We start from the raw sequence: 24,068 nt of genomic DNA on the forward strand, positions 1-24,068 counted from the left end.
CCAGAGCACTGCATGTTGAGGAAAAAGCACTTTTCAGGACAATGTGAATGATGTGGATAATGTGAATTTGGGGGATATGCTCCACTTCAGGCTCTGAGAGGAAAGGGATCAAAGGTGAGGGCTCCATGGGCTGGAGGGACAGGGAGCTTGGAGCAGTGAGGGCTGGGGATAAGTGGGACACAACTGCAAAAGAGAATGGGAGCAAAGTCCTCATAAATGAGGTGTAGCTGCAAGAGAGAATGGGAGCACAGCCATCCCTTTATGCACATCAGATATCAGAGGGATCCTCACCTGAGCTGATACTCCTGAAGGCAGAGTCCTTCCAAAGGGGAAGAAGTCATCATTACCAATGTCAGGTTAGAATGGGACCTTGTTTTGTTTTGATCTGTTACTCTGTGACCCTCATGTCTTCAGGGCAATGGTGGTGAGTTTGTGCTTACCTGAGAGCAGGTTCTGGAAGAGTTTCCCTTCCAGCTGAAGAGGTGCTCATGACACATGGGCCTGGGTCCATCACAGCCAGCTGGAGGCTGGGGATTTGTAGAGTGTGATTTGTTAATTTATTCTAATTTTACCCTTTGACGTGACAGGAATCCACTCCACTGACTGGAGTCATTAAAACTCACTAAGAAAGGAGTTCAAAGGGTTTGAAGTTCTGAGGTGTAGGTGTTTATATTTTGCCAGGTTATTCTAATTCTTAGTGGTCCAGAGTCTTTTAACTTGTAGAGTAACTACAGTTTAAGGGACACTGTTACAATATTATGTGGTTTCATTACTGCTCCTTAGGGCAGAATTTGGTCTCTTAAACCAATAAAGTGAGTTTTGTTTTTGTCTGGTTTTGATGCTGGGAATGTTAATGAAGCATTTTCTATTTGTTTGGTTCCCTGATGAGTAATTCTGAAAACATTTTTAAGCGCTGTGTTTCTATAGGCTGTTGCAGACACATTGAGTCACTTTTTAAAGCACAGATTCAGTGAAATGTGAGCAGATGGGCAGAGTTTGCATGTTTGTTGTATGGATTGTGGAGCCAGTTTCTGACATTGGTGAAATAACAGTGGGATATTTTTAAATTCAGCAGCAAGCATACACAAAAGCTTAAACATTATTCATAGTGGTAACTTAGATTCTGTAAGAGTTCAAGTAAAAAAAAAAGGCAAATTCACACAGAGCTGTTAGAGCTGGTGTAAAACACCTGCTGATTGAGTCAGGTCACCCCCATCACCCCCCGACTGCCTCCCTCCCCGTGACAGAGCAGGTTCTGCTCTTCCCAGGATGCTGCTTTGGCACTAAGTTACAAAGAGAAGTTTGGACTGAGGATTGTCACTGGCTGCTCTCCATGACTGACTGGACTACCCCAGAACTCCACCTTTTCTTGTCTGCCATGCACGGCCTCTCCCAAATCCTCTGTACAGATCTTTCAAGGTTCCTTTTCCCCCTCTGTGTCAGGGAAGGGTTCTCCTGCTCACACTGAGCTCCTGTTCACCTTCCCAGTGTGAGCCACTTTGGTGAGATAAGCTTTGCTGCAGCTCAGGAAATGAATTTGACTCAGGAGTGTTAAAGAATGAGAATGAATTAGAGCCCCCAAAAGTAGGTGAACAGGCGTGAGGGTGATTCACTAGAAAAGACTTCTCAGTATCTGCATTTCTGATGGAAAACTAAAACATCTCCAACTTTCCATCACACAGATGGAGGTTGTCCAGTGTGGCGTTTCCTCCTGGCCAGTGAGTGACATGGGATATAAATCCTAATTTTTCTTGGAAGCTTTTGAGGGTAAACAATCACTTCTTTTATTTCAAAGCAAGAAGGACAGCCCCTCACTGGCTCATAGCTCTCACTGAAAAGAACCAGAATTAGATCACTCCAGGATCTTGCAATCAGACATCCCATCCCATGGGCTTGGCTGTGTCAGGAGTGTCATGGCAGTGATATTGTCCTCAGGAAATCAGCACCAAATGTGCCTACACTCATCCCTCTGGGTGTGACCACACAGGACAGTGGCATTTCCACAGGTTTTATTGCTGTTGCTATAGCCCAGACTAAATATTGAACATATGGCATTGTACAAGGTATGGGATGTGATTTTCTACAAAGCCTAGAGGAGACCAACACAGCAGCAGCTCTGTAAGGCAAGGTTTGCATGGTTCCAGGTGCTGATCAGGAAACTGAAATTATCTGAGAAAAGGCAGGGAATTTCTGGGCCTTCAGTGCTGGTCTCTTTACTCAAAACTGAAGCTGAGGAACAGCCTACAGAGAGAAAGCACTGAGAGAATCAGAGAGAAGGGATCAGAGAGGGGTTTTTTTCTCATCCTCTCTGAGACATGTCCACATCCAGGAATCTGTGTGGACCAGCAGCAGCAGGATATTGCTCTGCAAGAGGATACACCTCATACCAGAACGTGCACTTGGAAGGGTCTTTGCTTGTGCAAGTTTCGGTAAGACCTTGTGCAGTGCCCCTGTCACACTTCCCTCTGGATTTCCATGCCATGTAGCCTCTGCCATGCCCTGCAGTTTGGATATTCACTTTAAGGTCAGAACTATCCTGCCCTGCCCCTCTGCTTGCTTTTATTTCAGCTCCATCCGGGGCTGAAACCACAATATCCCCTTATTTTGGAGAGGCATTGAGGAGCCAGGACTGTGCAGTTGTGATGGTCCTGTCTGCCCTCGTGTCTGATATTGTTCTCATCACATTGAGGTGGTGTTGGCCATTGACAGCACAGTATCTTTGATTTACTGAGGCTGGAACAGATCTTCAAGGTCATTGAGTCCAACTGTTCCTCCAGCACTGCCAGGGCCACCACTAAACATGACCCCAGGTGCCACATTCACACTGAACTGACCCAGGATTCGAGGTGGGGCCTCACCAGTGCCCAGCACAGGGGAACAATCACTGGTCCTATGGTCACACCGTGGCTGGGACAGGCCTGGTGCTATTGGCTTTCTTGGCCATCTGGGCACACCTGCGCTCATGTTCAGCCACTGTCACCAGCACCTCCAGGGCTTCTCCCTCCTGGGCAGGAGTCCAGGCACTCTGCCCCACACCTGGAGCACTGCCTGGGGTTGGTGTGACCCATTCCCCTGTCCTGCCTGCCTTGGCATGGCGTGGGCACAGGAAGGGATAATGAAATGCACCAGTGACTCTGTAGGTGCAGGGGCTCTGTTGCCAAGGTGGTGCTCCCCAGGCTGATGCACTTTCCCCTCAGATCTTCACTTACAGCTGCAGAAATCCAGTGGGTATGTTTGTATCCAGACATCCTGCCCAAAACATACAGAAAGGTTCCCATGATTCCTGAATTTCCACACCATGCTCACACACTTTCCTGCATACTGAGACAGTCACAGAGCTGAGTCTACCTCGAGCATCCCACCTTATGCTCCTGTGCTCCTACACCTAGCAGTGAGCTTCAGCTTCTACACTGCTCCAACATCCTCTGAAGGACCAGCCAAGGAGCCAAGACAGGACCACATTGCTCTGCACTTTTCAAAGCTTATGACCCAGGAAAGAAACAGACCCTCACTCCCCAGGGATCTGAAGCAGGGCCTGGTGTCAGTCTGGTGCCATTTTTGAGCACATAATGCTTTTGGCAAACCCAGGTAAGGGATCTTGTTTGTAATAGACAGGCTCTTGAAAAGCCCTGGAAAAACCCTTGGACTGACAAAAAGACATTTTCTGAGAGACCCAGGGAATTCTCAGCTCTTTGATGATAGTAGCTGATCACCACAGTAGTCATCAAACAGACAATATAAGAGTGGACACTTTAGTGCCTGGCTTTTTTTATGGCATTCAAACACATCCAACCAGCACATTCCCACTTCTTTTTCCTGAAGGTGTGTCCAGGTGCCAGCTGGCCTGTTGTGCACTGCTGGGGGCCAATGACAAGTCATTAAAGTTGTCTTATAAGTCTGAAGGATTTGTTTGGCAAAAGAGTCATTTGCCTCCAACTTTCCCTTTTGAATGGCATCCACAATGCCACACAGGCAGGAGAGTCTGGTAAGACACAGATTTGGAGCCAGCTCCCAGGAGTGGAGGGAAGAGCGCTGAATGTTTAGCTGTAGAACACGGGCTTGCGCAGGACACGCACCACGTTGTAGGTGTTCAGTCCCGGGGCGTCAAAGCCAGGGGACAAACCCTTGCGGTCGAAGGGGTAGAAGTTAAAGAGCTGCCCATTCTGTGTCTCCAGTGAGATGGAGGCAGAACCCAGATGCAGAACACATGGGAACTCCTTGTCAAAAACGACTTGGAAAACGCGATCTTCCAGGTGGTGGAGCTTGATTGTCCGATACTTTTCAGGGATCAGCTCTTCCACATGAGGCCCAAACTGCTGCATGAGCAGCACCCCACCAATTCCAACTTTGATCTCATAGAAAGTCAGGTTGGAATAGGTGTAGTAGCCAACATAAGGGATTGGGTTTGGAGGAGGAACCAAGCTTTTGTCAGCCTCTCTGAACGCTGTCTCCATGGCAGGGATGAGATACTCGTATGTCTGAGTCACAATGTCCCCACCCTGTGGTCTGGGCCCTGCCATCAGCACAATGAAGCTCAGGCGGAGCTTGGGGATGAGAGAGAAGGTTGCTGAGTAACCATCAAGGTCCCCATCCTTCCTGATGACATCATATCCCAACTGCTCATTAATCTCCCAGGGTGTGCCTGTCTTGTTAGCAAAGTATTCCACGGAGCACTTGAGCAGGGGTGTCAGCATCGTCTTCACCGTGTCGGGCTCGAGCAGCCGGCGGTGGTAAGTGCCCAAGAAGACCATGGCCAGCTTGGCCAGGTCGGCAGCCGTGGAGTACATCTGGCCAGAGGGGCGGTACCAGCCCAGGTCGTAGAGCGGGGCTGGCTGCTGGCTGCCGTAGAAGCCCACGGCCATCTGGGAGCGGATGGGCGCCGTGATGTCGAAGCCCGTGTCCTCCATGCCCAGGCGGTCGAGGATGTTCTCCGAGATCCAGCGCTGGTACTGCCCATCAGCTGCGTGGTCAGCCAGCACGTGGGCCATCAGGGAGAAGGCCAGGTTGCTGTAGTGGCATCTGGAAGGAAGAGGAATATATTGGGATCAGCTGTTCATCAGTGATATGCAAAATGAGTGGCTGGGTCTCTCTTCTTTAGGGAAAAATTAACATTTTATGGAATTGCAGATGAAGGGGAGACAGAGAAAAGCTGCATATTGTTGCCATGATTTGTTGTTAAATCAAGAGACAGAAATGTTTTACGGGAACATCAGCAGAGCTGTTTAACCCTGATGTACAGAGAGAGCTGGAGATGGAAAAGAAACAACTCCTCTATATTTGCATAACCTGACTTGCTGTTTATAGTTGTTCAACATCCATTATTTTTAAGAGCAGCATGGAGAGTTCCAGGTGCTCACCTTAAAGGTCTCGAAATCCTGGGTAAACCTCTTTGGGGATTTGCCATGGGATAATCACTTAGATACCTAAGCTACCTTAAGATGGTAAAAGCACTTAAAGAGCACTTAAAAGCCCACAAAGCAGCATCCAGCAATGTGGAATCATTAAAGAAACTTGAGTACTCCAGTCTTTAATAACTATCAAGTGATTTATGTCTTCAGAATTGAATGAGGTTTAATGGCATGAAAACATGAAGGGGCATTTTTTAAAAATACATTTTCAAAATTCATTAAATTTTCAACCCTGTTGGTTTTTTTAATTGTGTGAAGCCACACATCTCATTGAGACCTATTTAGATCATAAATTTGGTACCACTTCAACCTTTTCCAGCCCATTTAGTTGAATAAAACCATGGTGAACATATATATTCTTACCCTAAGAACAATCACATTCTGTATGTAAAACCTTGTATTTGAAATGGAGCTAAATTTCAACATAGAAAAATATGTTGAAACATCTATATCAGTGAATGGGAACTTCCTTTGGGAAGAGTTATCTGTTAGCTGGGAAGCATAGCCACGAACAAGGAGAGAGAGTGAAAACTACCAGCATATCAATTAATAAGGTGTTGAGAGACTGTGAGGGGATGTCCTTATTTATCTTCATGGGGATCATAAAATAAAGATACCAATGCAGATAAGTTACAATAAAGATAAAAATACCAAAGAAGATGATGGTATTAAAATCCTAAAATCCTTTAAGGAATGTCTGTTGTGGACTCCTACATGTCGTGGGACAGAAATAATACAAGTGAGTGGTAGATCCTCAGCCATCCTGGGTAAATTATTTCAGGCTGTAACTAATTACCAAACAATTTTGCAATCTTAGAAAGTTTCTTCCCAGCTAGTTTGAATCCTTTCCCTCATCAGCTGTCCACTGGATCCTGTTGAAGGCTGTGGGGAAGTGTCCAAGGCCATGTTGGACAGGGCTTGGAGCAACCTGGGATAGTGGAAGGAGTCCCTGCCCATGGCGGAGGGCTGGAAAAAAATGATCTTTGAGGTCCCTTCCAGCCCAAATAGTCTGGGATTCTACGATTCCATTATATTTTTGAGTGTTTGCAACCCAGGTAACAGACTTTTAACAGGATACAGGAATTGAAACAAGCATTCATAGACCTTTTTGATAATTTAGAGACACACAGCTCACCACAGACGTGATTTTAACTGAAACCTGTGATGATTTAAACCATTTAAATTAAACTCCCTTTCCAGTTTTGAAAACCTGCATCATTTAAGGCTCATAAAGTGAACTGTAGCAGTTTAATTTGGCTCATCTGGGCTTAAAACACCAAACCAAACACTGACATCTCAGCAGTCTTTTTTTCCCAGCCTTGGCCAGGCATGTGGGGAGATGGCTGAAGCTCCCTTTGGGAATAGCTGCCTATATCCACCAGCCATGGAGGCTGGGGATGGGGCTGAGGGTGGATAACACATCCAGACCAAAAGCTCCTAAAGGAGTATGTCTGACCTGGTTCCTGGGTCGGCCACCAGGACATCGTCTTTGAGCAGCGCGAGGGCGTCCTGCGTGCTGCCCTTCCAGAGCAGGCTGGTGGATCGCAGCCTCCTGGGCAGACCTGTGCCACGGGAAAGAGAGAAATCGTGGAAATGATGCCTCTGGTGAAGACAGAACAAAGGCAAGATTCAATGGCAAAATGGAAGCACCAGCTGTGGACACAAGAGCTCTGGAAACACAGCAAGGGCCTGCTCCTGCTGGGCTGCAGGACATGGCCTCAAGTCATGGACTCCTGACTCTGGCTCACAAAGGTCCAAACCCAGCCTCAACTCGGGGCTGCTGCATCTCAGTGAAAACGTCTCGAGGAATGATGGAAATTATCCTGGATCCCCAAGTGTGGAAGAGAGGGGCAAATGGGGTGTTGGGAAATCCCTGTATTTCCATGTGACTGCATTCCCTTAACTACAAACATGTGTAACAGCTCCTTTTAGCAGGACTTCATTTTTGACACTTCACCACAGAGGGCCTAAACTTCTCTGGACAACTCCAGGCTTGGCCTAAAATATTTTTATCTTCCCCCTCATCTTTAGCAACACTTATTCAGGGTTTCTGAATATAAAAAACCAAGGTTCTTTCCACTTCTAATTATTCAGGGTTTCTAAATGCAGAAAATATCAAGTTCTTTTCACTTTTCATTCCTCACTGAACACAGATTCCCTAAAATTTTTTGGTCAGTACTTTTTTAATCACCCCAGCTCTTCTGCACAGGATCTATGGCTTGCCTAGGCCAGAACTTGGATCACTTTTGGTATGTAATCCTTGCTGCCATTTGCCATGTACTTTGATGTGGATGTTTGGGAGGAAATTGGGATTTGTATGTTTTTGACAGAAAAATGACTTACAATTGTGTGCTCAGTGGCCATTTCTTAATTATGGATTCACTAAGGTTGGAAAAGCCCAACAAGATCATGGAATCCAACCATTAATCCAGCACTGTCCTGTCTACCACTAACCCATGTCCCCTAGTGCCACTTCTCACATTTTTTGAATGCCTCCCAGAATGGTGACTCCACTACTTCCCTGAGCAATCTTTGCCAATGCTTTACAACCCTTCCTCTGAAAATTTGTTTCCTAATATGTGATCTAAGCATCCTTTGGTGCAACTTGAGACCTTTTCCTCTTGTCCTGCATCCTGGAAAGGCTGAATGAAGCCCCATTCTTATTTGGCAGCAACACTTGTTTTTCTCAGCTGGTCTGAACTTGGCATTTTAGCTGGAGTGAGAGCACTATTCCGCCCCCTGCTCTGGGGTTATTTGTGCAGCTGCACAATCAGATAAGACATGCAGACATCTTCCAGTGGACAATGGGCTCCTTCATCATGTACTTGCCCCAGTGGCAGCAAAGAAAATGTTGGAGCGGTGGGAGAGTTCACCAGCTCTGTGACAGCAGTGCAGTGTCTCCTTGAGATTCATTGGAAATGATAAACCAGAGCATAATATAATCCAGAGTCATTGATTTCTACCTCATAGGCTGCTAATTGAAGTGACAAGCACGTTATTAATAATTTACAATCGCATCCCATCCTGTCATTTGTGTGGACTGGAAAATCACAGTCCTAACAAGCTGGAGCTTCCCTCCAGCAATCGGCCCATCGGGTGCTGAGGAGAAAAATCTTTGGAGTTACTTCTGTAATATGCAATGGAGAGACCAGATAATGAGGATCTATTACAGATCAGTTTCCACTGGAAGAATTTAGATGAAACCCACTTTACAATGTGTCATACAGTGGCTTTGATCCCAGTGCTAAGCAGAACTTATTCCTTTTTGGGGTTTGACACACAGCAAACAGAAAGTGGAACCGGAATATTCCTTTGATTTGCAGTTGGGATTCTGAGACTGTACACCTCCTTCTGCTGAATTGTCAGGGTCCAAGGGTTGGTGTGTCCTTTGGGGGTGCTCTGGGAAATTTGGGCCACATTCTAAAATCCAAAAATACATAAGAGCATAAAAAGAGCTGAGCACAAATCAAACACAGTGATGGAAGCAATGGAAGGGCTGCACAATACAAGCAGTTATGCCATAACCAGGTACTCTTTTGACTAATGCTCTTTACAACATTTCTGGGGTGCATGTCACACCTCCCTGGGTGACAGGAGCAGTCAGAGCAGCTTCAAGTGCTCAGGATAGTCAGAGAGGACCAGGCAGAATTGGTGCCCCTGAAGACAACATCAGGCTGGATGGAGCCACACCTTGTCTGCAGGGGGAGGGGCTGGGCAGGGATGTGGCCACTGGCCACTTTGGGTTGTTTATCTGCTTCTTTTGAGCTTTCAGTATCATTCAATTTTGGGGAGCCCTCATTTTCTTACTGGCCTTCTTCAGATGATGCTGTACCCCATCCTGAGGTCCTGCAAGTTGCAGACATGCTATTTTGATTTTAGGTCCTAATATTAGCACATTTATTCCAATCAGGAAAAATGCAAGTGTTACAGAGATTGACCAAAATACCACATGTGATATCAGCACAGTCTCTTTGGCCATTACATTTTGTAATCCCTCAGCCAAGTATTAGCAGCTTTGTTTCAGAGAAAGGGTAAAGTTCTTAGTCCTGTGAGCTCCTTCTCCCTTGATGTATGAGTTCCCCAATTCTGAAGGTAGCTGCAGATTAACACTTCTCTGACAGCAAATGCCAAGCTATAAATAGCTCAGGAATCCCAGATCAAGAACCACACTGACAGCTAAATTTAGCTCAGCAATCAAGGTCTTTCTATTCAAAGCAAAGAGATTTGACCCTCAACTCTACATCTCAGAAAAATGAGAGTGCTCGAGGTTGGAGTACAAAATACTGCTGTGCAATTTGAACCTGATTTCAGGTCATGGTAGTGAGGAGAAAGGAATCTGTGTTCACCTTGCAGGGGAAAAAACCTCCTCATCTCAGCCCCTTTCCTGGCAGGTGTCCTGGACAAGAGCCCCCTTGGAGCACTCCATGATGTTGCTGACACCCTGCTTCCAAGAGCCCTGCCTGATCCCTGGGAAATGCACTGTACAGGGTCCAGACTGAGAAACAGCCACTCAGCAGCTTTTTTTGTTCCTGGAATATGGTCTGCTCTCTCTGAGGTGTCTTTCCAGGGCAGAGAGGCCCAGGGACACTCAGAGCTGCCTCACCTGAGAGCTGACTGGCCATTCTGCGCAGCGTGACCAGGGATGGCTTCAGGGGCATCGAGCCTTTTTCCAAAAACACCAGGCCGTCCGCTGAGTATCTCTGCTCTGAGTCCTTGAACCTCCCCAGAGGGTTCTTAATAACAAAGTTCTGGACATAACGCTCCAATGGGTCATCAAGGGATGTGACTTTTCCTTCCTCCCACATCTTGTACAACATAATGGTGGGGAAGATCTTGGAGACACTGGCAATTCTGTTAGGAAAGAAACATTTGGAGAAATTTAGCATTAAGAAGCCCATGAATCAAGAGGAAAGAAGACATCACCGTGATTTTACATGTTACACCTTTGCTCATTCCAGAGGGAATGGCTAAAATACAGGTAGGAAGCTGGAATTAAAATCCTTAAATGTGAATATTTATAGACTGCAACAGAACCTCTGAATGTCTCCAGCAGTGCAGTGGGCTGCTGATCTCTTTCTATTCACTTGGCATTCATAAAAAGACATAAATTGTAAATTAGTGGTTAGTAAATACCATAAACACTCTCACGTAGTTTATTGGAATTTTAAGGTTAAAATCACAGAATCATTTAGGTTGGAAAAGACCTTTCAGATCATTGAGTTGGACCATTTACCCAGCACTACCAAACTGTCCCTAAATGCCAGATTCCCACAGGTTTTGGGTCTAACCAGGCTGTCCCTGTGGCGCAATTGGTCAGCGCGTTTGGCTGTTAACTGAAAGGTTGGTGGTTCGAGCCGTGGCCCTGACTCTGGCCCCATGGCAGGGGGTTGGAAGCAGACCTTGAATGTCCCCTCCAACCCAAATCATTCAATGGTTCTGGAGGAAAAATAGCATGATGTCATTATACAGCTGGGGAAGAAACAGATAATCACAGCTGCAGAAGCTGTCCAAAATTGTTCATTCCGAGGACAAAATTTTATAGTCACAGTGCAGCCCATGTTTCTTAGATAACACAGTTACAATTCACTGATAATTGATCTTTAGAGAAAGGAAGCATTTCCTTCATCTTGGTTTTTTGGTTTTTAGCACACATTAAGAACTTTATTCTGTTTTAAACCTGAAAAATAACAACCAATATGAATTTGACTTCACTGGAACAATAAATAAATTTATGGGTCTGCTTTATGTCTTCTGCAGATATTCATCCCAAACATCAGCTTTTCCGTAACCAACATTTATTATTATTTTTTTTTTAAACCTGTGGCACTGTCTTCTCTCTACTCTCCAAATCTGTGCCAGCTCTTGGTCTTCAGGTTTGTGCCCTGGACATGAAGCCATTCCCATGTAAGGAACAGAATGTTTTCAGGTTCTTTAGAGTCATTGCTATTCCAATTTAAAATATTGTCAGAATTAAATGAAAAAAACCATAAATAAATCCAAAGTAACTCAGTAAACCACCAGCATATAACAATCTGGGAATTCACTTTGTCTCACAAAGTTCCAGCATAAGCCAGCAGAGTTTCCTCCATGGACCTGCAGTTTGTGACAGCGTCTCTATTGCAGGTACCTGTCACTGTCATATTTTCTGGAAAAATCCCCTTGCCCAGGATTCTTCTCCTGGGAAGCTGAGAATCTTCAGAGAAAAAGGGAAACAATATTATCTAATTTGCTTCTCCTGTGTTTTGCTGCTTTGGAATGTGGTTGGAGATTGTTTATCCAATAGGTGATTGTTTCATTGGTTTCTGCTGTGAATTATCTTGACTTATTGGCCAATTATGGTCAAGCTGTGTCGGACTCTGGCGGGAGAGTCACAAGTTTCCTTATTATCTTTTAGCCTTCTGTAAGTATCCTTTCTGTATTCTTTAGTATAGTTTAGTATAGTTTAGTTTAGTATTCTTTTATATAATATAGTAACATAAAGAAATAAATTAGCCTTCTGAGAACATGGAGTCAGATGCATCATTCCTTCCTGCCATGGGAGTCCCTGAAAATACGAGAGGTACCAGCTCTCCATAGGTGTGTGTGCCCTTTCCTGGCTCTCACACCTGTGCCAGGTGTCTCACCTGTAGATGGTGTACTCGTTGGGCACCCCTGAGGCAGGGTCAGAGGCGTTCTTCTTGCCGAAGTTGCCCGTCCAGAGCACGGTGTCATTGTAGATGGCGATGGCCGACATGGCCGGGAGGCCGGAGCTGTGCATCTTCTGCCGCAGCATCTGGTCCACCTGGGGAGAAAGGGAAACCATGAACTCCCAAAAGAAGAGTCTTATAATGCATCCAGTCTGTACCAAGCAATAGAAGGCTCAGGTCATCCACCCTCATCACTCCCAAGCACTCAAGAGTGATCCTATGAACGGTGTTTTGGGAAAAAAAGTATTGTAATTGTTTATCCGTTTCCTCTAGAATTGCTTCTGTTGAATTATCCTTTTTGAAGTGTCCTTTTTCAGTCTACATATCCACTGTGTAGAAGAATGTGGTGCTTAGGTTTGTAATATTTATGATTAAAGCCAAATGTCAACAGGTAATAATTGCAATTTCTTATTTTTAAATTTGTATTCTGCACATCTGTTCTTTGTACTAGTATTTTAGGGTCAAAGACGTATGAGAAAAAGATTTTTCAGATACCCATGACACTTCTCATGCCATGAAACACTCTGGAGCTTGGGCTCTGTGTTGGTGTGATTATTTTTTTTCCTTCATTCACGAATGGGATGGTACTGCTGGGATACTTTCCTTGAGCTTTATTTGCACCATCAGCCTCATTACATGGTTGAGACAATTCAAAGATGGCAAAGCTCACATACAGCCAGCAACAACCAAAGATTTCTTTGTTATAGAACTTTACAAAAACTTTCTAGCCAATAGCATATTGCTAAAGCTAACAGACAATTGTTTTAGCCAATTACTAAAAGTACATGTACACCTACTTCACACAATGCTTGCTTGTCTTCTTTCTATTGACAATACACAATACTCCATTACTAAGCTTAAAATCTCCTACTGTCCTGCTAAACAAATTTTCCTACAGTCTTAAGGTCTATCTTAACCAAACCTAAGATTCAAGCTATTGTTTAATGTCTTTGCTTGCTATACAATTTTAACTTTTTCTGCTTTCAGACTTTATAGCTACAACTTAACTCTAAGTTTTCTGTTCTTTCTATTTCTAAAGCCTACTTTTCCCAGTTTTCTAGAAACCTTTTTTCCTTTACTATTTCCCACAGGCTTCTGTTTAAACCACAACCTGAGAAACAGCTCTGAGCAGCTGAAGGGCTGTGGTTGCTCCTGGCTCCCTGTTGTGTCAGGGCCATGCAGAACTCTTCATCAAGCTATACAGAACTCCTTATCAGCTCTGCACCCACCTCCTGCAAGCAGAATGCATCAATCTTGCCCTTTTGGGATTTTTTCAAACCTATGCCATCATCTTGCGCATATCATTTGCATTTTCAGGCACATGTTTTGTTTTGCACATCATGGTTAAGACATATGAAATGCACTTCCAGACCCAGCATTTGAGGCAAGAAAAGCCAAACTGAGTCATGTCCTTGGGATCTCTTCACTGAATGGCCAGGGGAAGAGCACTGAGAGCAGCAAGTGGAAACATCCAGCTTGTGTCCAAGTTTTTCTGTCAGGGTCCTTTGCTCTCCCTCCCCATGGACCAGTGGCCTATCTGGTACATCTGTAGATGCATTCATCTGGTGCTCCAGCACCTCCTGAGGAGGTTCTGCTCTCATGTAGACCATGGAAAGGGACTTTGGAGAAGGGATGGAGTGCCAGGACAAGGGGGAATGGCTTCCCACAGCCAGAGGGCAGGGTTAGATGGGATATTGGGAAGAAATTCCTGGCTGTGAGGGTGCTGAGGCCCTGGCACAGGGTGTCCAGAGCAGCTGTGGCTGCCCCTGGATCCCTGGCAGTGGCCAAGGCCAGGCTGGACACTGGGGCTTGGAGCAGCCTGGGACAGTGGAAGCTATCCCTGCCATGGCAGGGGTGGCACTGGGTGAGCTTTGAGGTCTCTTCCAGCTCATGTCTGTCTATGATTCATGTCAACAATCATGGTCCTCCTTTTCTCAAAGTCTGACCTTTAGACCTGCCTGGACCTGCAGACAGGCAGAGACTTCATAAAAGTGGATGTGAAGGGATGAGAATTGAAATGCAGTGTGGAGAAAGCCATGTGTGTGCAGGGAAACTGCCCAAACCTGGTCCTGAGCTCTCAGCAGCAGGACCTCAGGGCTGTGGTGGATGTTCCTATGGAAACATTTGCTCAGTGCCTTAAGGCAGACAAAAAGGCAAATATAATAGGATGGATTATTAGAGAAGTAACATAAAATATAACAGAAAACATATTTTTTTCACTCTCTAAATCCCTGATTCACTTGCACGTTGGAATATTGTTTACAGTGCTGATTGCCCTCTGCTTGTGAGGAGACAAGTGAGAGAGCACATGATAGGGGCTAAAAATAGGGAATGTCCTGTCAGAGCATGATTATTCTTATGGTCCAGACAGTCAGAGCAATGCTGCAGTATTTTCCCAGAGCTCATGGAGCCTACCAGAAGTTCAGGCAGGGCTAAAATATCAGATCCATCTCATACTGAGAATATCATGACAGTGTATCACACCCTCTTCCAGAGAGATGCAGACCTTCTTCCACTTCCCCTTCCCCTCCACTCCCTTCCCTGGAGTTATGTACAAGCATTTTTAAATTTTTAAACGGGATGTGGGGAAAGCCAGCAAAGAAAGAAAATTTGGCCCTGGCTGGTGAATTGGAACCAGAGAGCACCTGAGCCATGTACTCTCCAAGACATGAGGGCTGCCTAATAGGGGACCAGATGCAAAGAGCCATTATTTTTTACTGGTGGAAGCTCACCATACCTTCTGATGGACAAGTGATGATGTTTGTCTATCCCAGCTCACCCTCTGGGCAGGAGAACTGCTCACTGAAGCAGTTCACACATCCATCTCTAGGTTTGCATGTTCTCCCCCTCCTCAATTCCCCACCTCCTTCCCCAGGATGTTCAGTGGCAAAATCCACCATCTCCCCTGGAGAAGAGCAGCCAAGAGCTCCCTCCTCCCCACAGACCTTCTCCAGTGCTTCCTTCAGGATGGGGAGGGGGTGGTCCAGTGGCACTGGCTCAGGATAGCGAGGACACATCTGCACAGCTTCTGACCTCACCTCCATCACGGATGGATCTGGAAAACAGTATAGGGTGACACAGGTGACCTCAAGAGACACATGGGCAAGCTAGAACCTCACCCAGCAGCTCCCACGAGTTTTCTTGCTTGCATTGGCCTAAGGGATACTTCTGTGTAGGGAAGGGACAATGCTGAATTATTTCTGTCTGATGTAAAACAGGGCTGGCAGGGACACTTTGCCCTGTTATTGCTTATTCCAACATGGGATGGACACAGGATGTACTTCAACAAACTCTGGAACCTGTGAGAGTAAAGAACTGGGGCTGCAGAAGACTCTGGAGTGCCTGGCAGTGGGTTTAGCCCCCTGGAAGGGCCTGCCCATGTCTAAAGGAAAGTGTGAGCTGGGGTTCAGGACAGCAGTGGCAAAGAGTCATCTCTGTATCATAACCTCAGAAATGGGGCCAGGAGTGACCTGTGAGGGCCACCTGAAATCCAGCACTACAACACTTGCTAGGCCCCACACCCACTCCATTGTCCCTTGAATCAGCTGCATCCTCCATATCCCATAGACAGCTTAAATTTTTGTGGCCAGCAAAGATCTTTAAACTTCGAGAGAGATGGGAACTCCCTTACTTGGAGGCACTATTTTCCCAGCTGATCCTAAGGTGTTCATAAATACAGCTACCCTGCTCTGACAGCTGGGGACAAAATGATATCTTCTTGCTTACCAGGTAAGCATGAAGCATCAGAAATAGGGGTGAGGAGAGAAATGGCACTAGGAAATCTTGGAGATGGACAGGGATGGATACACACAGCCTACAGACAGTCTGGTATTCTGAGATAAAAATGTGTGGTTTGAAACCTTTTCAATCCCTGGTCTCTGGAATACTTCTAGCACCTTCATCGTGAATTTTATGACACCTTTCAGCTACTTAAAACTCTGATCCATTGACACTGTGTATATTTAATCCTTGTGCATGCAGTGCCTTGAGTAGATCAGTTGAGTTTTCTATAAACAACAGAGGAGGCCACAGAGATGCTCCATGGGCTGGAGCCCCTTGCCCCTCTGGAGCCAGGCTGGGAGAGTTGGGGGGGGGGTGTCTCCTGGAGAAGAGAAGGATCCAGGGAGGCTTTAGAGTCCTTCCCAGGCCCTAAAGTGGCTCCAGGAGAGCAGGAGAGGGGCCTGGGACAAGGGATGGAGTTACAGGACAAGGGGGAATGGCTTTCCACTGCCAGAGGGCAGGGATAGATGGGATATTGGGAAGGAATTCGTTGCTGTGAGGGGGGATGCTGAGGCCCTGGCACAGGGTGCCCAGAGAAGCTGTGGCTGCCCCATCCCTGGATGTGTCCAAGGCCAGGCTGGACAGGACTTGGAGCAACCTGGGATAGTGGAAGGTGTCCCTGCCCATGGCAGGGGTGGAACAGAATTGGCTTTAAGGTCTGTCCAGCACAAACCTTTCTGTGATTCTGTGATTCCATGAATTCTAGTGTGAACCAGTGGGCTTAAGCCAGAGCAAAGATTTGGGGAATAGGAAAGAGAGCAAACCCTGAAGCAGAAGCAGATGGTAAGGTATTTAAAAAAACTGTTTCTAAACTGGAGTAACTAACTGGAGTAACAACAGGAAAAAATAAAAGATAAAGAATCTAAAACAAAATGCCTCATTAGCAGTTATCCAAATCTAGGCCAGGAGTGATGGAGCTTCTTTGGACAGCAGCAGAGTGACGTGGTACCTCCATCGACCCAGCCCTCACCTCCTCTGTGGCCTTGCCTTATTGCTCTCTAGCGAAATCTGTGTTTGGGGAAGTGCTCTTTGGGAAGAAAGCTTTTATTAGTCTTCCAAATCTCTGTGCCACACCATGACCTATGTTAAACCCCCTACTCACTGGGCTCCACCTTGGGGAGGCTGTACTGCCACAGGAAGCAGCCGGTCATGGCCATGGACAGCAGGAAGAGGAAGATGACCAGGACATGGATCCACTTCACCTCCATGGCAGTGAGCTTGAGGAAGCTCCGGCTGCAGGGTGCCTGCTGGGAATGGAAAAGGAATTGGCTAGGAGAGAGAGAAAACACCTGGTGTGTCAGCTTGGAGAGAGGCCCCTGTGCTGGAGAACAAAGCTGCTGCAGGGACAGGACTCACCTGGTCTGGTGGAAGTGCCCCCGCCCATGGCAGGGGGTGGAATGGGATGAGCTTTAAGGTCTCTTCAACCCAAACTATGCTGGGATAATTTCAATAACATTGCTGCACCAGGGCAGGGCAGACCAGCCCTTGTTGGGGTAACTGGAACCAGAAATTACTTCCTGGCTTTCAGTGAGCTCTGTGAGCCATTAACTCTCCTCCCCTTGCTGGTTCTTGTGGAACACCAACCACTCCTTTTGCCTTCTCCCCTCCCTGCAGGTGAAGCTCATCATCCCAGCCTGGCAGGAGTCTCAGTTACAGCTCTCACTTCCTCCCTTCTCAATCACCATGACTTATTCCTGGATATCTTTCCAGTCCCTTTTTCCAGAGTCCAGCATCTGTTCATGGCAGCCACCAGCCAGACCATCTGAGCAGATCCAGCTTTTCTAGATGAATGATGGAATTTTTCACTCTGTGCTGCCCTTACCCTTCTCTGTTGTGCCTGTAAATCCCATTCTATCACGTACCATCTGTAAGCTTGGCATTTACAGATGCCATGTTTTGGAAAACTGCCTGATATTTGAGTGTGTGCAGCTCTCACAACACTGGAGACCATCCAGGTTGGTGAGAGAACCAGATCAATGTTGAAGAAAAACAAGGAACAGATGACAAATGAGGAGGTGCCTGAGCCTGAGCTGTGCTCCTTCACTGCCTGCAGGAGGTCAGGAGGGTGCTTTTGAAAGTTTGGCAATTAATGTTATAAAACATATGGCCTGCCATTTGCATCCAATATGCTCCACATTCCTATGCTGTTTCAGGTTGTCTGGACTCACTTGTAGGATAGACAGATTGAAATATTCCCTTCAGATTTCCACACAGCCTTCCCCCCCCCGGTTTTAGAGATACAGGATAGCTCATGTAAAAGCTTCTGCAAACCAACTGAGCCTTGTCACTCACAGCCAGGGAATCTGCAGAGCCTCTCCCAGACTCGCACATCATTCTGTGGATCCAGCTGGGTTTTCCAGCCTTCATTGGAACTCTGAGTTGCAGTTCCACTTTCTGCATAATAACATAAATATATCATAATTTTTCCTGAAAACCTTCAGCCTGGTCAGGCATTCCTATAGGAATTTCTGAAAGCAGCTTATGTCAGGTTCTTCCATAACATAATTAAAATTCAAGGATGGCTTAAGACTGTGCAGATGCTTGCAGACCCACTCACACCTGAGCCTGCCTGAGCTCTCCAGGTCCCTATTCCAGCCTGTGACTTGTTTCTAAATAGAGGAATTCCATTCTGACACCAATTCAATTTTTGTTTGGATATACCAACCTCCTTCAGGGCCCTAGCAGGCAAGAAGTTCCATCACCCAAGAAAAAGCCTGTGCTGAGCTCTCTTTAATCACCTCACACTGTGGCTCAGTGTGTGTTCAAGGATGTCACCTGGAGCTGTTTTCCTGCAGAAAGGAGTGGGACAGGGCCCTCTGCCCTGGAGTGCTCATGGGTGACTTTCTTAGATTTAGTCCCATCTTAATAACATTGACTCCTCCACCAATTTTCAGTTCCTCTGACCATTTTTCTGCCTCTTTCCTTGCGTCACTGAGAAGCCCTGCTTCCTGAGTGCCACAGAACAAGGTGAGAAGACTATTTTCTGTTGTATTCCTCATCTCATGGGCTCCAGACTCCCTGGGCCACTAACTGATGACACAAAGATACCAACTTTGAGCGCATCTTTTAGTCCAAACTTATCCTTCTGTCCAAACTCCCCTTTACTTCATGCGGATCATGAGTGCTCTGAAAGGCTTTTTTCCTTCTCTGCCCTGTGATCCAGTAGGAATGCAAAGAAACCCTGGCAATACCATGGCCTAGAGATATGGATCTCTCCCTGATTGATGGGACATCAGATACCCGACCATGTGAGAAATATTCCTTCACCCGAGGAGATGCTCTACCCTCCAAACTACTTTTCAGGGAAAATACCACTTTTCCCCTGCACCTGGGAGACTGTCAGGCAAGCAGATGGACAGATCCTTATAAACCCTCATCACAATTCCCACCCCTGGACCTGTCTGGTCTCACCTTCCTCTGGTTTCCCCCTGACTCCGTGTCTCTGTGACTGTCACAGCTCACAGCACAGACACAGCAAGGCAGGGGGAGGGGGACACTGAGCACTTAAACACATGCAAATGAATGCAAAGACTTGCAGGAATGAGTGCACACAGCTCCCCATGGGGACAGCCTAGCAGTAGGATACATTTGTTTCCCTTGAGCTTTTCAAAATTAGGATGGGGAGAAAAACTGAGGATTCCCATTGGACCACCCAGGTCACTGTCCTGCCCCACCAGGGTTGCTTGGTCAAGACACAGCTCAGAAGGGATTAGGGAGAGCTAGAAAGACCCCCAGCCCCTCACGTACCACCTCCAGGAGCTGCCTCAGTCCCAAAGGCTGTTGTCCTCTGTCCAAACGTGTGGGCACTTCATAAGCCCCATCCTGGCCAGCCTCAGCTCCGGGCAGGAGGGAGCAGGAGCCCTGGGCATCTCCCAAAGGCAGCTCTGCATCACGGGCAGGTGCTGCTCTGGCACCGGCCGGAGCAGCTGCCTTTCTCTCCCCACAAGTCCTGCTCCAGGTTTATCTTCCCAGGAGTCCTGCTCTGGGTTTCCCCATCCATTTGGCCCATCCAGGCCCTCCAGAGAGTGCTGCTGATCTCCCCTGGGAAAGGAGCTTAAGTGACAGGGACAGCATGGCATTTGCACAGGAAAGTGCCTGAGAGATTGGATGTTAATTCTTCTTAATGCCTCTGTGGCATGTGTGTGAATCACAGCTGAAACCAGGAGGGCTTCACCATCTATTTATAGCAGCTTGATCTCCTCCTGACATCTGAACAGGAGGCGATTATGCCGGAGAGGGCCAGTCCCTGAGTGCCTCCAGCCAGCCTGGGGAGCTGCTCAAGGGGAGGGGACATGGAGAGCTAAGCCGGGAGCTCAGGCACTCTCTGGGCTTAATCCTGAACAGCCTCCTGGAGTTCTCCCACAGTGACAGACAAGGGAGTCATTCCCAGCTCCCAGGCTCACAGGACAGAGATGGAGCTGGGATTTCTTCCACTTTATCTGCCAGGCACTCTGAAGGATAGTGGGAAGTGCATGAGGGCATCCTTACCCGCAGCTGTAACCCCTCCATGGCTGCTCAGGAGGCTCTTCTCATCCCCTCCGCTGCTGGTCCCCACAAATAAAGGGTTTATAAACCCCTGTGATGAAGAGAACAGAGTTGGTGCAGGAAAAAAGCAGTCAGAGCAAAGAGGTAACAAAGTCCAGCTCAGTAAGAAGAGCTGCAGGGATAAGACTGGCTTTGGGGTCATGGGGGACATGGGGGTTGGAATGAGGTGGTCCTAAGGGTCCCTTCCATCCCAAATCATTCTATGAAATAAAACACAGTAACCACAAAAGTCCTCAGCAGGACCTTCCCTCTCTCTGCTTCTGGTCTGGCAGCATCTTGTGTTGACCCTCAAGTTCTGGACCTCCCATTTCCCTTGACCATCCTCACCTCACCTCCAAACACAACAAACTGAAGCTTTGAGACCTTCAGGGCTGACGCATTTTCACTGTGGCTCCTCCACAGGGTCCTTCCAGCCCCCGCCTGCAAGGCTCCTTTGCCTTGTTCCCTCTACACAGCCAGCAACACCCCCTTACCCTTGAGAATCACACCCACAGCCAAGGGGCTGTATGACAGGATTGGAAGTGCCAGGATAATACCACCACCACCACCATCTTTCCCACAAAATCTACCATTAAATATCCCTCATCCATCTACCTGGCAGCAGCAATTCAATCCCCAACCCCCCAAAAAGAGCTCTTACCAGCCTTGCTGCTACCTCCGGCTTCCAGCTGAGGAATTTGGGGCTGTCCTGCAGCTGCAGATGTTAAGACCATCTGAAGCACTAATCCAGCTGCCAGCCTCTCTGAGTACAGATTAATGGGCCAGGCCTCACCCCTCCACAAGCAGCACAGCATCTGTCCAGCGATGCAGCCAGAGGGAGGATTGCTGGTGATTTCCTGGCTCCAGTGGTACTGCAGAGTGGAAAATGGGGAGCTGTGGTGTGGGTATCCATAACACGCTATGAACTGGAAATGTTGATAATAGACTGCTATTATATTTATATAATATAATATTATATATAATATATAATATAATATTATAGAATATAAATCATATTACATTCTATTACATCATATACAGTTTATATTACATAATATTATATTATTTATAAAGTACATAATAAATGCTCTCCAAAGAAGAGGGTGTGGTTATGCACCCAGTCAAGTTCCAGATCCAGGGGATTATTCACCTCAGGAGATCCTGACATCCTCTTCCTTCTTCCGATCTTCACAGGTAGGGGCATTCTCCCCAGTACCATCCCTTCCTTCCAGTATCTCCAGTAGCAGCCCAGAGTCTGACAGTGCCCAAAATATCCAGTGGAATGTGTGCCCGTGCCCCAGAGCTGTGCCCAAATTTTGGTGAATGGAGCTGCTGATGACCTCTTCACTGATTAAAGCAGATCAGGCTCCTCATGGTTTTGGTGTTCCCAATTCTGGGAACTCTGGTTTTCTTCTGTCCCTGCTACCAACGTTCTTTATGGTGGCCTCATGGCCAGTTATCCCCCACATACCAACAATCCCTTTGTCCTGGGAACCTAGTCAATGCCTCAGAAATATGAGTCTGTGCTGTCAAAGGTTCCTTATGGTGGCTACTGCTCTGCTGGAGCTCCATCTCTGGTTATAAATATCCTGTCTCCCCATATGAAATATCTGTGTTCTTTTCTGATAGACCTGCTGTGCCAAAGATTCTCTTCCCAGTTTTGTAGTACCTCCGTTAAAGGCATTCCTTTCTCAGTGCTGGGTCTATTTTCCCATCATTTTTAGGAACTAAGAGGGACTTAAATCCTATTCTGTGTGTGCCTTGTGCTGACCAGGCTGTGCCTGGGGAAGCAGAAGGAGAGGGGTTCAACCCCCCCAGCCCCCAGTATAGAGAAACTCACTCCAGTATTTCCACCAAATCTACTGATGGAATTTGAACACTCATCCTTCGGAGCCTGGGTCCTGGTTCTGACCAGGACAGTGTTAGTTTTTGCAGGAGCTTGGAAGGGGCATGACCAGGACCTGAAGGTTGTTCTGTATCGCCTAGTGGAATTTCTGGGAGCAGGGAAATGGACTCTTCTGGGAGAAGGGAGAAAGGGGTCTCTTTCAGTTGAGGAAGTGGTTGGGTGTTGCCTATTGCTGGGTGTTTTTTTCTTCTCCAAGTGAATAATTTCTTACACCCTTTGTCTTTAGTATTGTTGCTGTTCATTTTCTTATCTCATGGCTGTTTCCAGTAAATTGTTCTTGTCTCAACCCACCATCTTTATCTTTCATGCCTCCAATTGTCCTCTTCAGCCACCCAGGTGGAGGGTGAGAGGGAAACATGGGGCAGCACAGGAGCACTAAATTGGAGAATTCCATTCCTAAAGGCCACAGCCTCCCACACCAGAGGTCGCAGGGGAGCTACATACTGCTGGTAATGGATCTTTGGAGATGAAAGGATCCCAGATTGTGGTCTTGGGTCCCACCTAAGATGTCAAACTGTTAAAAAAGTTTCTTTGCCCTTTGCTCCCTGCAGCACAGACTTAGACATCCTGTTCCAGAAAATTAAAAAAATAAAATAAAATTGGGTGCTGCAGCAATGGGAGCAGCTTGAGCTGAGTGTCTCTGCAGAGGGACCCTGAAAAAAAGAGATCCCTGGGCTTTTCTACCCTCACAGTTTGTGCTGTGCATGCAGTTTGTGCATGCTCTTCATGCCTCCAGGGGTGATTTTTGGTTTGTGGTTTTCTAACACCTTACTGGATTCTTTCTGTCTCCACGCACACAGGCCATTGACTTCTCTTACCTTGTGGAGCTGCAGCTTCCACTGGTGGCTGGAGCCTCCTTATCTCCTGCTCTGTGCTTCCTGAGCACTCGCTGAGCCAGCAGAGCTTGGGAACCCAAACCCTTCTTGATTTAGGGAAAGCATTGCCCAGCAACAGCTCAAACATCAGTGTATTATCAGCAGTATCCTCCTACTGCATTCAAGACACAGCTCTGTACCAGCTACAAGGAAAATTACTGGGAAAATAAACTCCATTCCACCCAAAAGCACATCTGGGTGAGAGTTCAGAGCTTGTGACTTGAGGCTTCTGCAAATCCAGCTACTCAGACCAAGAAAGGAAAGTTAAGCAAGGAGCTAAACCACACAATGTTATAGCTCCAAGTGACCTATTCTGATTTAAAACTTACTTATTAAGCCAAACAACTAATATTTCTCAACCCATCATTGGGGGGCCTGAGAGTGGCCGCCACTAAATGGTTTTCCACTGGGTCTCAGCTTAGAGAAACCTCAGAAGGGGCTTAAGAAGATGATGTGGTTTCCAGGGCAGCCTCTCCCTCCTGCTCCCAGGGCATCCCTGTGACTCAGGGAGCCACAGCCAGGAGGGAACATCAGGAAGGCACTGCAGCCAAAGGATTTTGTGTTTCATAACACCAAAGGGCTGCAAAGGTCAATCCGTGGAATAGCTCTGATCAGGAGTCAGTGGGATGGGGAATGACCAAAACAAACAGCTGGGTGGGGGCTGTTCAGGCTTCCCCCCACTCAGCTGCAGATCAACACAAAGATCTGCCCAGGTCCTGAGCTTCCCAGTCTGGCTGCATCTGTCTCCACTGCCAGCCAAGGAAAGCTGCATTATCAGGTGTTTTACACAGCTTGTCCTACAGCAGAGGGCCAGAATGCCCATCAGGCTCTCTCCAGCTGAATTATTTTTCTGTCCCTGCCCAGAAACAACCTCTGGCACTCAGGTGAC

General features: G+C 46.9%; 1 protein-coding gene across 5 annotated transcripts; it reads right to left on the reverse strand.

Annotated features, from left to right (window-relative positions):
• Nucleotides 1-440: 440 nt before the first annotated feature.
• On the reverse strand, nt 441-21,185 carry LACTBL1 (lactamase beta like 1). Of its 5 annotated transcripts, none has more exons than XM_038160007.1 (8): nt 21,060-21,185; nt 20,363-20,450; nt 16,977-17,118; nt 15,040-15,149; nt 12,032-12,189; nt 10,012-10,259; nt 6,865-6,970; nt 441-5,019 (listed from the first exon to the last, which is right to left on the reverse strand). In XM_038160007.1, the coding sequence occupies exons 2-8, from the start codon at nt 20,381-20,383 to the stop codon at nt 4,041-4,043; spliced, it is 1,764 nt and encodes a 587-aa protein (XP_038015935.1). In that variant the 5' UTR covers nt 20,384-20,450; nt 21,060-21,185; the 3' UTR covers nt 441-4,040. The 5 variants fall into 5 exon arrangements, with proteins under 5 accessions (XP_038015935.1, XP_038015938.1, XP_038015934.1 ...); XM_038160006.1 differs by having other exon boundaries at nt 442-5,019; nt 16,977-17,121; nt 21,060-21,184; XM_038160010.1 differs by lacking the exon at nt 21,060-21,185 and having other exon boundaries at nt 16,977-17,143; nt 20,363-20,380.
• Between the last annotated feature and the right edge of the window lie 2,883 nt (nt 21,186-24,068).

The sequence above is a fragment of the Motacilla alba genome, chromosome 21 (genome assembly GCF_015832195.1).
Source record: "Motacilla alba alba isolate MOTALB_02 chromosome 21, Motacilla_alba_V1.0_pri, whole genome shotgun sequence".
Taxonomy (NCBI): Eukaryota; Metazoa; Chordata; class Aves; order Passeriformes; family Motacillidae; genus Motacilla; species Motacilla alba.